The 14254-nt window shown below is 29.1% G+C and overlaps 2 protein-coding genes across 26 annotated transcripts; both read left to right on the top strand.

The window, feature by feature from the left end:
• Positions 1-673: 673 nt before the first annotated feature.
• LOC149894340 (uncharacterized) lies at positions 674-12386 on the top strand. 25 transcript variants are annotated; one of them, XM_090085747.1, is made up of 15 exons: positions 674-850; positions 1140-1260; positions 1556-1669; positions 2096-2252; positions 10066-10088; positions 10172-10189; positions 10396-10419; positions 10748-10771; positions 11001-11024; positions 11114-11137; positions 11243-11263; positions 11666-11695; positions 11769-11789; positions 11991-12014; positions 12097-12386. In XM_090085747.1, exons 4-15 carry the CDS (start codon positions 2179-2181, stop codon positions 12294-12296), a joined length of 507 nt encoding a protein of 168 aa, XP_089941873.1. In that variant the 5' UTR covers positions 674-850; positions 1140-1260; positions 1556-1669; positions 2096-2178; the 3' UTR covers positions 12297-12386. The 25 variants fall into 25 exon arrangements, 24 of the variants coding, with proteins under 24 accessions (XP_089941873.1, XP_089941865.1, XP_089941884.1 ...); XM_090085739.1 differs by lacking the exon at positions 1556-1669 and having other exon boundaries at positions 678-850; XM_090085758.1 differs by lacking the exons at positions 1556-1669; positions 11243-11263 and having other exon boundaries at positions 679-850.
• Positions 2415-8398, top strand: LOC149894341 (uncharacterized). The gene is made up of 3 exons (XM_090085724.1): positions 2415-8020; positions 8138-8230; positions 8321-8398. Exon 1 carries the CDS (start codon positions 2741-2743, stop codon positions 7289-7291), a length of 4551 nt encoding a protein of 1516 aa, XP_089941850.1. The 5' UTR covers positions 2415-2740; the 3' UTR covers positions 7292-8020; positions 8138-8230; positions 8321-8398.
• Positions 12387-14254: the final 1868 nt, after the last annotated feature.

The following is a 14254-nucleotide window of genomic DNA, read 5'->3' on the forward strand; positions in this document are numbered from 1 at the left end:
GTTACTCGAGGAAAACGTCCCTTCAACGAACAATGGAGGCAAAAGTAAAAAAACCGAGAAAGATTATCTGTGAAGAAGAAATTGACAGTCCTGATAGCATTAGTGATAATGACTCAATTATGTCACTCCACGACATGTCAGATAATTTGAACTTTTCAGAAAGTGAAGATAATACTGGACTTGAAAGACAGGATTTTCCTACAATGAGCTTGGACGAAAAGAAGTGTTTGAAGGACGGCGATTTTGTAGTGGTGTTGTATGACAAAAACTACTATGCAGGACTCATTGACAAGATGTCTGATGTAAATGAAGAAGGGCCAACAATTGATTGCATGGAGAAGAAAAGCAAGTGCTGGATTTGGCCCCAGAAGAAAGACAAGTTAATTTACAGTTGGAAGGATGTCATTTCAAAAATTGAGCCTCCAAAACTATTGAACAAAAGAGGACATTTTAAAGTTCCTGAACTGGATGTTTTTTTTCCTTTTTAAGTTTTTAGTTTGCAACTAAAATCTTTTAGTTTAGAATTTACTTGACAGGTGTCAGTTTTACATGTGTAACCAATTTTTTCAATTAAGTTCAATGTCGTGTTTTTCTTCTAATGTTTTATTAATATAATTAGCACAGAAACGTTTAACGTTTAACGTTTAATGTTTAATGTTTAACGTCGTTTCGTCATTAGTTACTAGGCTTTGAAAAAGCGCGTTCTCTAAATGCACGCGGCCATTGGAGAAAGATCTCTTCAGCGAGTTGAAACTCTTTTCCTTTTGAAATCTAATCATTAGTTTAGATATATTACATAAAGAATCATATTAAGAGAAATGATAATCGTTAAGATCATATTATATTTGAAGTAAGTATATAAAATAGTTATATATACATTTTTATTAGCTAAAGTAGAAAGGATTTAAATTTTTATCAGAAAAAGTAGAAAGGATTTTAATCTTTTAAATCGTTTGTATTTTGTTTGTTTTAGCTTTTCTTTTAGCAGTTTTATTTTTGATATTTTATTTTTTAGAAGGAAAATAAGGGTATGGATGTTATTTAAAGTTATACTAATGCTATTTCCATAAATAAAACTTTGAAATCATTACTACTTTGAAATTTCTGTGATGCTATTAACTATTATTGTTCTTTTTTAGAAAATTTAGAAAAGTAAATTAAAATTTTGTGCCAACACTGACATGGCATGTCACATGTTACTGTATGTAAAGATTAAATTTTGTTGTGAGGATTACAGTTCTTATGAAAAAAAAAAAGAAGGTAAAGAGTATTGTTTGTAAATATATATTTTGTATCTTTTTTTAATTTTCTGGCATCATTTTTAAAATTTTTATTTGCACACTTATAGCGTTTTATCAATGTGTTTTTAAAATAATGTAAAGTGTTTTTTTATTGTTTGTGTATGTGTTGATATGTGTTATATAATTGTTTTAAAAATTTGTTTAAATATGTATATGAGGTATATATATTTAACTTTATATATATATTTAAACACATTTATTGTGTTTATAGTTGGTACATATGTTTATATTATGTTGTTTCCGTGTTTTCAAAGTGCTGTGACTTGGTAAACGTGTAGAGCAAGATTTGTCAACTTTGCCAGCCAAGTGATGTACTTTTAACAGAGGGTTACACGATAGTTATTAGTGTCAAACTGTTACTGCTTTAGGTCTTGCTGTTTTCAAGCCTTTATTAATAAAGATTAAGATTATTCTTTTATTAAGATTAATAAAGATTAAGATTTCTATTAAGATTAATAAAGATTAAGATTATTCTAAAAATACATAATAATGTATTTTAATAACATTTTGCATAATGTTGTTACTTATGTTTTGTTATATATGAATGTTATCTTACTTAAGTTATTATCTACATATATTATATTAACTTATGGTGTGTGCTATTGTTGTGTGCTGTTGCTGTGATGTTTTTTGTTATCTTTTGAGTTAGTAGACATTTGGCTTATCTTCATGTTGGTGTCTATTGTTAAAAATGGATAGGTAGTTTTATTAAAAATCAATAATCTAAAAGTCAATACAAATTATTTTGCCATATATACAATTTGATTTATCTCAATTTGATTTTTTGTCTTTAGCGCTGTTTACTACATGATTTTGCTATAAATATTCTGGAATCATGATGTTTCAGCATGAATTATTTTGTAAAAGCTAACATAAAATGTTAATATTTTACAACTCCTCTGGTAAATCATTACAGCTTTTCTCTATAAGGTTCATGGATTTTCATTTTTTGTATGTAATGTTTTTCTTATTTATTTACTTATTCATTACATTTTTTTATTTTAGATTTATCAGATGATGTATTTATGTGGTATAGAAGAACAAAATATTGTAGAGTTTTGTGAATTTTTAAAAAATGTTTGCTAATAATTTTTTTTGAAGAAATGTTTAAATTTGCAAAAAAGGGTTTACAATGTTTTGTTTTTTTTTTTTAATTTTTCTTTGTTAGCAGTATGTTTATTATTAGAATTGCATGTTTTTAATAATTTTTTTAATTATTTGCTAAGCTAATGTTTTTCAAACATCTCCCAGCTGATATATATATTTTTTTATAGTCATAAGATTATTGTATAATTTAATTTAAATGACAGTCTGTTATATTTAAAAATTATTTGTGTGTGCTATTTAGAGTAGAAAGGAAATTATATAGGAAAGATCGCGATCTTCAGGATTCGTTTCTTTTCTGATTCGTATAACTTTCAATTGAAAGTGAAGTTTAAATGGATGATATTAGGCTAGAAGCAGATATTAGTTTAGAAAATGGAAATGTTAATAGGCAAGTTAATTGTCGCAGAAATGAAAGAGATAGGCTCAGGCAAGATGAAATTAATAATCGACAAAATGCTAGAAACGCTGCTCGGCAAGCAGCAAATAATTCAAACCCAAATGAGGAGAGCTTAATTAGGCGAATTGAAAATAATCGTCGCAGAAATGAAAGAGATAGACTTAGGCGAGATGAAATTAATAATCGACAAAATGCTAGAAATGCTGCTCGGCAAGCAGCAAATAATTCAAACCCAAATGAGGAGAGGTTAATTAGGCGAATTGAAAATAATCGTCGCAGAAATGAAAGAGATAGGCTCAGGCAAGATGAAATTAATAATCGACAAAATGCTAGAAATGCTGCTAGATATGAAAGAATGTATTGTATAGCAAGAAGCAATACTATTCCAGATTATAATTATTTAGGAGAAATGAATTATGTTTGTCAGCATTGTGGTGCTAAGAAATTTCCTGATGAAACACATTTTTTATGTTGCCATAATGGAAAGGTAGTTTTGTCGCAACCTTCATCATTTCCACAAGATTTAGAAGATTTATTTAAAGGAAACTATGCAGATAGAAATGCAAATCTGAATTTTTTAAAATATATTAGAAATTATAATGCCTGTCTATCTTTTGCTTCATTTGAAGCTAATGTAGTTCAACCCATGAACCATGGGCCGCCATGTTTTAGAATATGTGGTCAAGTTTTTCATCGTATAGGTAATCTAAGACCAAATCAAGGTGTTCTGCCAACATATTGTCAACTATACATCTATGATCCACTTGCAGCAGTAAATTTTAGAATGCAACAACGTGGTAATGATCTTTGCTTAAATGATTTAATGTTTCGATTGCAAACTATTATTAGTGAAGAGAACCCATTTGCTCTTGCATTTAAAAACATGGCTGAAGTGGAAGATGAAGAAGTTCGTCGAGCAGCTCTAGAAGGGCGCTCAGTGTCAGTTGTAAAAATGTCTTTACTTGAAGGGCAAGATAGACGTCGCTATAACCTCCCTTCACATAACGAAGTTGCAGTTGTATTTGTTGGTGAAGATGGTGCACCACCTGCTTCCAGGGAAGTTGTTATTTACCCAAGAGGTCATCCTCTTAAAACTATATCAAGTTTGTCTGCCAACTTAGATCCTATGGTTTATCCTCTATTTTTTCCAAGGGGTGATGCTGGTTGGCATAATCAATTGGTTCACAACCCTGAGCGTGCTACATTGGTTAGAAATCATGTTACATTATCTCAGTATTACAATTATAAACTTTCAGTTAGACACTTTTTTTCTTCACTCTTTTATGGCAAAAAACTGTTTCAGCAATATGCTGTTGATGCGTATGTTAAAATTGAAGGCCAGCGCCTTGCTTTCATCAGAAATAACCAAAACAAACTGAGAAGTGAGCAGTATGATGTCTTACACGACCATGTAAACAACCTCAGAAATGATCATAATGTTAGACCAGGGCGTGTTGTAGTTTTGCCATCAACTTATGTAGGAAGTCCTAGAGCTTTAAAAGAAAACTTTGAAGATGCTATGGCTATAATTAAAAAGTATGGTAAACCAGATCTTTTTATTACTTTCACTTGCAACCCAAAATGGCGCGAGATAACTGAAAATTTATATCCAGGTCAGACAGCAAATGATAGACCTGACTTGGTTATTCGAGTATTTAAACTCAAATTAAATAACCTTCTTAATGACATTTTTAAGCATGGTGTATTAGGGAAAGTTGTAACACATGTTCAGGTTATTGAGTTTCAAAAGCGTGGTTTGCCACATGTTCATATTTTATTTCACTTTGCAAATGATGATAAGCTTGAAACAGCACATGATATCAATAATTTAATATCTGCAGAAATTCCAGATCCGATTGTTAATCGAGACCTTTATGACGTTGTTAAAACTTGCATGATTCACGGTCCATGTGGCATACTGAATCCAAATTCTCCCTGCATGAAAGATGGGGTGTGCAGCAAAAACTATCCTAAAGAATTTAATGCTAACACAGTACCAGTTCATAATGGTTATCCGCGATATAGACGACGTGATAATGGTTTGGTTATAAATATTAAAGGTAACAATGTAGATAACCGCTGGGTGGTACCTTACAATCCATGGTTATCAAAGAAATATCAAGCTCACATTAATGTTGAAGCTTGCATGTCTGTTAAGGCTGTTAAATATTTGTACAAATACATATACAAGGGTCACGACTGTGCCAATATTTTAATAAGTGAACAAATTAATCATGATGAAGTAAACACTTTTTTAGATTGTCGTTATGTTAGTGCACCTGAAGCATTGTGGCGAATTTTTGAGTATCCAATAAGTCATATGTCACACACTATTATACGCCTTAAAGTTCATCTACCTGAAAATCAGTTAGTGTATTTTAGAGAAGGAGCAGAACAAATGGCTTTAGATCGTGCAGCTCAACGTGATACGCACCTAACAGCATGGTTTAAGTTAAATACTGAAAATGAAAGAGCACATTGCTATTCGTATGTAGACATTCCTTATCACTTTGTATTTGATGATAAACATTGTAAATGGAAGATTAGACAAAGGGGTGGTGATAAGGTGATAGTAAGAATGTATAAAGTTAATCCAACTGGAGAATTGTTTTTTCTTAGACTGTTACTTTTGCAAGTAAAAGGAGCAACATCTTGGGAGGATGTGCGTACTGTTAATGGTATTGTCCTTGAAACGTTTCGTGAAGCATGTGTTTTGAAAGGTTTGTTGCAAGATGACACTGAATGGCAGAATACTCTTTCTGAGGCGGTTTTAACACATATGCCAAAGCAAATTAGACAGTTGTTTTCAATTATTTTAACCTTTTGTGAACCTGACAATCCTTTACATCTCTGGAATACATACAAAGCTTTTATGATGGAAGATTTCATTCACCGCTCAGTCCCACTTCTAATAGCTGAACAAGCTACTCTTCATCAAATTGAGAAGATTATTAATCAAAGTGGTAAAACGCTGGCTGATTACAATCTGCCTGTTATTGATGAGTTTATAGGCTTAAATCTAGAAAATTTTAATGAAAATGTTCAACAATCTATTGACGAAGCCAATCGAATGAGACTGTTGCTTAATGTCAATCAATTAAATGTATGTAATGCTATTCTTGCTGCACTGAATGAGCAACCAAGTGTAGAAAATCAACATTCTAGATTGTTTTTCATGGATGGACCAGCTGGTAGTGGAAAAACCTTTACTTATAATTATTTGATTGCTGAAACCATAAGTAGGGGCTTTAAATCTGCTACAGCTGCATGGACTGGCATAGCAGCAACTCTTCTTTCAAATGGATCTACATTGCATGGCTTATTCAAACTTCCTGTTCCAATATTAGATAATAGCACATGTAATGTAACTCCTAACTCTATGCACGGGGATTTTTTAAGACAAGTTAGTTTGTTTTTGCTTGATGAAACATCCATGATACCTAAACATGCCTTAAATGCAATTGATAGGTTGTTAAAAGATATTTGCAACAACAACTATCCGTTCGGAGGAAAAATCATTCTTTTTGGTGGTGACTTTAGGCAAATTCTGCCTGTTGTGAAAAGAGGACAACCAGCTGAAATAGTGGAATCGTGTATAAAATGTTCTTTGCATTGGCAATGGGTGCAGAAGTTTGCATTAACTGAAAATATGAGAGTACAAGATGGGGAAGGTGAATTTTCCCAATGGCTATTAAAACTTGGGAATGGAACAATACCTGTCAAAGAAGAGGATCCTTTTAAAGGATGCATTGAAATACCAAATCAGTGCATTATTAGAGAAAATGAATCGATTGTTGAAAAGATTTTTGGAGATGCTGATCAAAATGATTATTCTAAACGTGTGATTTTAACACCAACCTATTTTGATTCATTATCAATCAATGAAGAAGTGCTTGAATGTCTGCCGGGTGAGGTCAAAATTTATTTAAGTGCTGATCAAATTGATACTGATGACCCTAATGAAAGAAATAACTTTCCTGTTGAGTTTTTGAACAGCTTAACTCCTTCAGGTATGCCACCTCATTGTTTAAAATTGAAAATTGGTTGTGTAATTATGCTACTTAGAAATTTAGATCTCAAAGCTGGGTTATGCAATGGTACTCGAATGAAGGTTTGTGCTCTTCAAAATAATTATATTGATGCAGAGGTTTTGACAGGTGTTTCTGGTGGTAAACGGGTTTTTGTTCCTCGAATTCAATTGGCTCCATCAGATTCTAATTTACCTTTTGTTCTAAAACGTCGTCAGTTTCCTGTCAGATTGGCTTATTCAATGACAATTAACAAAAGTCAAGGTCAAACATTTGATAGAGTTGGGGTATATCTCAAAAAACCGTGTTTCTCTCATGGTCAACTATATGTTGCATGTTCAAGAACTAGAGCATTTAATAGTTTGTTTTTCAAAATTGATAAACATCTCATTCAAGGTATGGTAGGTGAAAAGTGTTACACAAATAATGTTATATTTTCTAATGTTCTTAATTTATAGTCTTTAGATTTTCATTTCGAAAATTTACTGTTTGTAGGTTGTGAGCATATTTTGTATGTATAACTTTATTTATTATTTTAATATTTTTTTTCATAGTTTTTGATAAATATATCTGTCATTTAATATTGTTATAAAATGTGTTTATATGTGTTATATACCACCATATTTGTTTATAGTCGTATATATGTTTAAATTATGTTGTTTCCATGTTTTCAAAGTGGTGTGACTTGGCATTATGTTGAGCAAGATTGATAATCTTGCCAGCCAAGCGGTGTACTTATAGCAGAGGTGTGACTTGGCAGCATTTAGTGCCAGGCGGTGTTACTGCTTTAGAGCTAGGTGTTGTCTAGCCTTTTTTAATTATTCTGGAAACACATAATAATGTCTGTTAATGTTTAGCGTAATGTGTATGAGAGAGTATGCAACCTTGATCTTTAAATCTAGGGTGTTTTAATGTCCTAAATTTGAAGTAATTGAATAACTAATATTGAACGTAAAAACAAATATACTTTTATGTAGTTATATGTTGAGTAAAAAGATAAATATATAGTTAACTTTAAATTGGTTTTCTAATTTTGCCTTTCATATTTTAATTTGGTTTGTTATTTTCGCTGGATTTTAGGATCAAGGGTGTAAATATTCTATTGTTATGTGTTATTGTTGTGCTGTTTTGTGTTGATAGACTACTTGGCTTACCTTCACGTTGGTGTCTATTGTTAAAAATGAATAGTAGGTAGTTTCATTATTGGAACTTACTGCTTTTGTTCATTTACTAAAAGCCAAGGCATCATTATGCCAAAAATGCAACTTATATCTTAATTTGATTTTTTTTTTTTTTTTTTTTAGAATTGTTAATCCTTTTGTACTTCGAAACAGATTTTATAGTTACATTTTCATGTTTAAAATGAACTGTTATTTCAATAAGGTTACTATAAATAGGTAAATTGATTTTCAGTTTTTATGTGGTGGTTTTTTTTTTTGTGTGTAATTATGGTATCATAATTTCTTTTTTTTTTTTTTTTCTTTAAGATTTACGATTGACGCTGATTTCTTTTTATTGTAAACTTTTGTCAGTTAAAATGATATAAATATATGCAATTAGTTCAATTATTTTAAAATTTTCTCTATTTTATCTCTAATAATTTGTTGTACCTAATTTAGGGGATCCTTTTACACGGGGGGTCGCAACTAAAAACCTTTAAAAACATGAATATGGTAGTTTTGCGCATTTGTCAAATATCGAGTTACTTAAATTTTATAAGGTGTTTAACTAATTAATGAGCTTAGTTTGTATTTGCAACACTTTTGAGGAAAGAAAAAATTCTTATATATGTTAAATTCTTATTTATACTAAATTTTTATATATATTAAAGAGAAAAACTCTTTTACATGGAAATCATTGTTTTACATTTCATTATTTTGGTAAAAGGTCTTCATCAAAAACTTCGTTTCTCTTAATAAAAATAACTATTCTCCTGGCCACCATTAAAGCAAAAACGGGGAAGGGAGGTCCTTTATTAGTGTCAAAATATTTAAGAGAATTAAATTTCGAGTAACAAAAGGAATTTTTAGTAAATGGTAGCAAATTACCGTTTACCAAAAACTATTGAAACAAAGAGGCCACAACACTGATCTCTATAACAACTGGATAGCGCAACTCCGAGCAAAACTTCTTATTTTTTGACGCCAAAATCGCCATATTGGAAAGCCCCAAAAATTTTAATCCCGTAAGCTTTAAGTTCTGTTTTTCGGCTTATCGCTTTATCGCTTTATCGCACATATCAGATTTCATTGTTCTGGGGCTTTCCAACATGGCGATTTTGGCGTCAATTTTGATATTAGAGATGCGCTATCCAGTTATTATAGAGATCAGTGGTAAAAATACTATTTTAAGATTTTTTGGCTCATAAAAGAGATTTAAGACTTAATCGATTGTGGTTTCCTATTAAACCGCAATAAACAACGATTAGAAAGCAATATGGCCCAGACGGAATATGCGACATAAATATCAAATTTGTATTTTACTCATTCACAAAAAATGGAGTTAACACAAATTGGCTCTCATGTCCAGATATGTTTACTGCACATATTAGTAAATAAACTAATTATTTGCGTAATGAGTTAGACGCATTGATGAGTTATTTTAGGCATTGATTAAAATTGCTAAACACAATGCAATTAATTGAATATGCTAATGGTAATGTAATTTGTAATAATGTAATGCTAAAGTTAAATGCGCTTTTACTTTTTAGTTACTCTTGGTTGTTTTGTTACGCTTAGTGAAGGACAGGTTTTGTTTGTGCGCTGTTAGTTTTTCTTCTGTTCTGGAATTTTGAGATTGGAATTTCCAGTTATTTAAAAAAGCACGTTTCTATTATATCTGTTCTATTACATCTTATCATATCTTTCAAGTAGGTTATATTCTGTTGTAATTAGCGTAAAAATTGCATTATTGTATCGCGCATCAGAAGGAGCGTTGTGCGTGCGTCATATATTTATTGTAAAGAAATTCATTGTACACAATGAATTTTCATTGTACACAATGAATATTCATTGTACACAATGAATTTGGAAAACATATAAATTGTAAAAGCTGAGAAGAAAGGAGAGAATTTTATAAATTGTTATTGTAATGACAACACGGTCATCTTGATTTTACATACTCTTTTATCACTTAAATCGTTTACATTTTTTTTTTTTTATATCTTAATATGTCTATTTTTATATTAAATTTGTTTCTTATATTTCTTTTTATTTTTATATCGAATTGATAGAATGTCCCAAATCGTCGATGAAGGTTTGTATTTATTTTGATGTGTGTCATGTTACTGATTCGTATCATGTTAGGTAGTTAGTTCTTAAAGATATGTTTATTTTTAGTCGCTGAATTACTAAGAAGTAAGTTTTGTTCCCTTTTGTTATAATGAAATGTTACAAATTGCAGTTCGTTTATGTTTGTTGATTTAAATTAACTTTACAATAACAAATTGGTTTAGACGAAAATCTATGTAATCCAGAAAGATTAAATAATTATTTTAATATTGAAGTAATTAAAGAGGTTTAAGAAAGAATCGAATTCAATATTTGTTTGCTTTTCTGTTTAGATGACAACAGTATAATTGAAGAAAGTAAGTTTTAAAAAGGAAAAAAAAAAACTTTTTAATGTGTTTTTTTTTTTGAAGTAGGTTTAAAATTTCAGGTTTTTAAAATCTTATATTGTTAAATATTTTATAATTAAAAAATATCTATGCTAAATTTTTAAAATCTTATAATCTTAAATATTTTATAATTAAAAAATATCTATGTTAAATTACACCAGGTTGTAGAAAATAGTTATAGTTTAATGATAAGGTTGTAAACAGTTAGAGCCGATTGAATAGATCAAAGATCGATTTAATCTACTTAACCTACTACCATAGTGAAAATTCACTATCAATTGTTTGTTTTTCTGTTTAGATGGCAACAATGTAGAGAGAGATAGTAAGTTTTAAAGGATTTATTTTTTTAAAAAGTAACTAAAATGTTTTTTAAAAAAACGTTGTTGACTTTAAAGTAAAATAGTAGGTTTTTATAATTTTTACAATAAGCCCAAGAACATAGGTCCTACTTAAAATTGTCAGTAATAAAGAGAAGAAATTTAAAATTCTCAATAAAAAAGCTTTTTATTATATTATATCAAGTAAGTTTAATTAAGATTTATTTTCTTTAGTTGATAAAGAAAGAGCTAATAATGGTATTAATTACATTAGTTAAATGAGTTTATTTTTAAAAAGTTAAGTAGATATTTTACCGTCTATACATTTAAGTGCTTTGATTATTTAGATACCGAAGTCAAGGAAGAATTAAGTCAGTGTTTTTTGCTATTAGATATTTGTTAACAGGAATTTGTTTATTTGTACTGTAACTGGAATTTTAAAACTTCAAGTACTTAAGCTTTATTTTTTCTTTTAGGAGAGTTGGAAAAAAAACTAAGTATAAATTACATGATTATGATTAGTATAGTTAAGTAAATGAAGTATTTATATCTGTACCTCAAAAGTCCAAGGTCAGTTTTCACACTGTAGAAATTGTCCAGGAGAGAAAAAATAGTAAAATAATTAGTCTTTATTGTCTTATTCTTGATGGTTAAATTTGTTATTTTTTCGTGTTTTATTTAATTTTTCTTGAGGCACATTAAATATATTTTTGAAAAAAATTAAAAATAAAAAATTAAAAAAAGTGAAAAACCATTTCTGAACAATCAACCTTTGTCTTCTGAGGTACAGATACTAAGATTTAAAGTTCATTTTAGTTTATACTTTTGGTTTAGTTTATAGTCAATTTTGGTTTAGTTTTTGTTTGTTTTAGCTTCAGTTGTCTTTTTTCTTACTTTAGACAACTTTATGGAGGAAATGAAAGGGTTAGGTAAAAAAAATTATAATATATTAATGTAAATATTATTTTATCAATTATTTTGAGGTATATTTTTTATCTTTAGTGTCTGGTAGAAGTACAACTGGTAGGACTGTGTTTTAAATTTTAAGTATTTTTTCTGGAGAAATATGTGTTATAGCTGAAAGAATTATTTAATTTATTAATATTATTAAGATAAATTCAAATATGACATCTTTAAACTTCGCATTTTACTCATTTTTATTAAGATTAAATTTTTTACCAGTTTAACTCTTTCTTATTTTTTTTATTTTTTAAACATTTTTAGCATCCTCTTCATCCTGTGAAAATGGTGAGGATATGCTTTATATTTTGATTATATAAAATTGCAAATATTTTTAATTTTTATTATATCCTTCTATTTGTAATTTTAGATCTGTTAACTTTTGAGCAGTACAAAAGATATCGCTCCCAACACCCAGGGCCTCTCTCGGAGAGGTCCTTTAATAAGTGGCGTTCCAATGGCGGTATAGATGAGCCATCCTTTAAATGGAGGGCCCATCCATACCGGGGTGTTGGGAGACACCGAAGAAAAAACAGCAACCAAAAGGTTGTAAATGTCTTCTATCAGTGAAGATATTTATAACCTTTTTGTTGCCGCTTTTCACTTTTTTTTTATTATTGTAATTTTTTATTAATTTTCTTTAATAAAATATTTTGTTTATATGGTTTGTTTTTGTCTTTTTTAATTAAAATCTTATTTTTACCAATTAAACTTATTAATTAAACTTAGATATAGTTAACTTGAACCATTACTCAATCAGCATAACATGATATCATAAAATCACATTCTTTATAATGTAACATTCTTCATAATATAACAATATTTTGTTAAAAATAATTCATTGGTAGTTTAATTTATTGAACTCTCTGCTTTTAAAATTTTCTATAAGCCAAGACAATATGTTTTGCTATATAAATGCAGTTTATCTATATCTCAATTTGATTTTATCTTTTTTTATCGATTTATTGTTAGGCTATTTGAAGCATTAGTTATTTTGTTTTTTAGTTAGTATTTTAAATCTATTGTAATGTCTTTTAAATTAAACTAATTAAACTAAATACTACTAAAAGCCAACATGAAATAACGTCATAAAACAACACCGACAAGCTGCATGACAGTAGCTTAAGTACAACAACAGGTTACCGAAACTCAGGTATATTGTCTTTCAGTTTGTTTGGTTTTTTTTTTTCTTTCTCTCCCTCTCTCTTCATTCTATGTCTACTTATATTTTACAATTTTTTATTTAGGCTTATCGTATGACGCATTAATGCAATATAAAAGATGAAAGTTTACATATTTTTAAATTTTTTATACACATGTTTGATTGTAAATTAACTTTTTTTTGTTTAAAACGTATTTGTACTCAATGGCTTAGTTATTTTTTATAAATTTATTAAGTAATGTGTATTTAACGTTTTAAAGTCGATTTCCTTTGTTAAAGAAACATGTAACAAGTAGCTACTAAATAATTAATAAATCAAGTATAAATTACGTTCGTTTTACGTTAATGTGATTAAATAAACTACATGATATAAAAATATAACAATATTTCCGATTTATTTTTTCGTCAATTTAAAGCATGTTGATGCGTTATTATTTTGTGTTAGTAACTAAAAACGCAATATGTTGAATTAAGTAATGTAGAGGAAAATGGTTTTGCCCTACTCTGATATGACTCATCTCATGTAAATTACGAAAATAATGTTAAATAATTGGTAAATTATTTTACCTCCGCAAATTTTTTATTTTCTTTTTACAGATGGTTTAATCTTTACAATTTAAAGGGCAAAACCTTAACTAATACCCTAAAAGGGTATTAGTTAAGGTGTTGCAACTTAAAAATTGTGGAAAACAGCCACTATAAATTAAGTAACAGACCGACCATAACCCGTATTACGGGTTGCTTTTTGCTAGTGTTTTATAAATAAGATTTTGAATTTTTAAATTTGTTTATTACTTTCCTTTGGGCCATAGTTACTCAATGGGTGGGGTATCTTTGTACTAGAATATTTTTACAATGCATTTTATATGAGAAAACAACAAGTGGTCAAAGTAACCCCAAACCCTGGGTAACTTTGGCCAAACTTTTAAAATAACCAAAAATAAATATATTATTTTAAAATATTTAAAAAAGTGGTATGGATGGATAGGGAATTTTTTATTTAATAGTTTAAAAATGTTTTTACTAACTTACTACAATTCATATTAAATATAACATTACAAAAGTGTTAAGGTGCAAGTTTTTTGGCCAAAGTAACCCCCTTTGACGGTACTGAACTCGTAGTTTTATTCGTCTTATTACTTTCTAAATTATGAAGTGGTATTGCAGCTCGTATTTGTGTTTCAACAACTTTAGATCTAAAAATAGTGAGGGAAATCATATAACAGCTTATAGATTGCCAAGATGTGAAAATATTCAGAAAATCTACATGAAGCTTTTAAAACTTCTGGAATGAATTGGCAAAAAGGACATATATGTTCTGCTCATTGGAGTAGGAACACTAGAGATAACACCGACTATTTACCAG

This window comes from Hydra viridissima, unplaced genomic scaffold, assembly GCF_058129835.1.
Source record: "Hydra viridissima isolate aposymbiotic clone 2 unplaced genomic scaffold, HvirCarnegie_v1 scaffold_1, whole genome shotgun sequence".
Classification (NCBI taxonomy): Eukaryota; Metazoa; Cnidaria; class Hydrozoa; order Anthoathecata; family Hydridae; genus Hydra; species Hydra viridissima.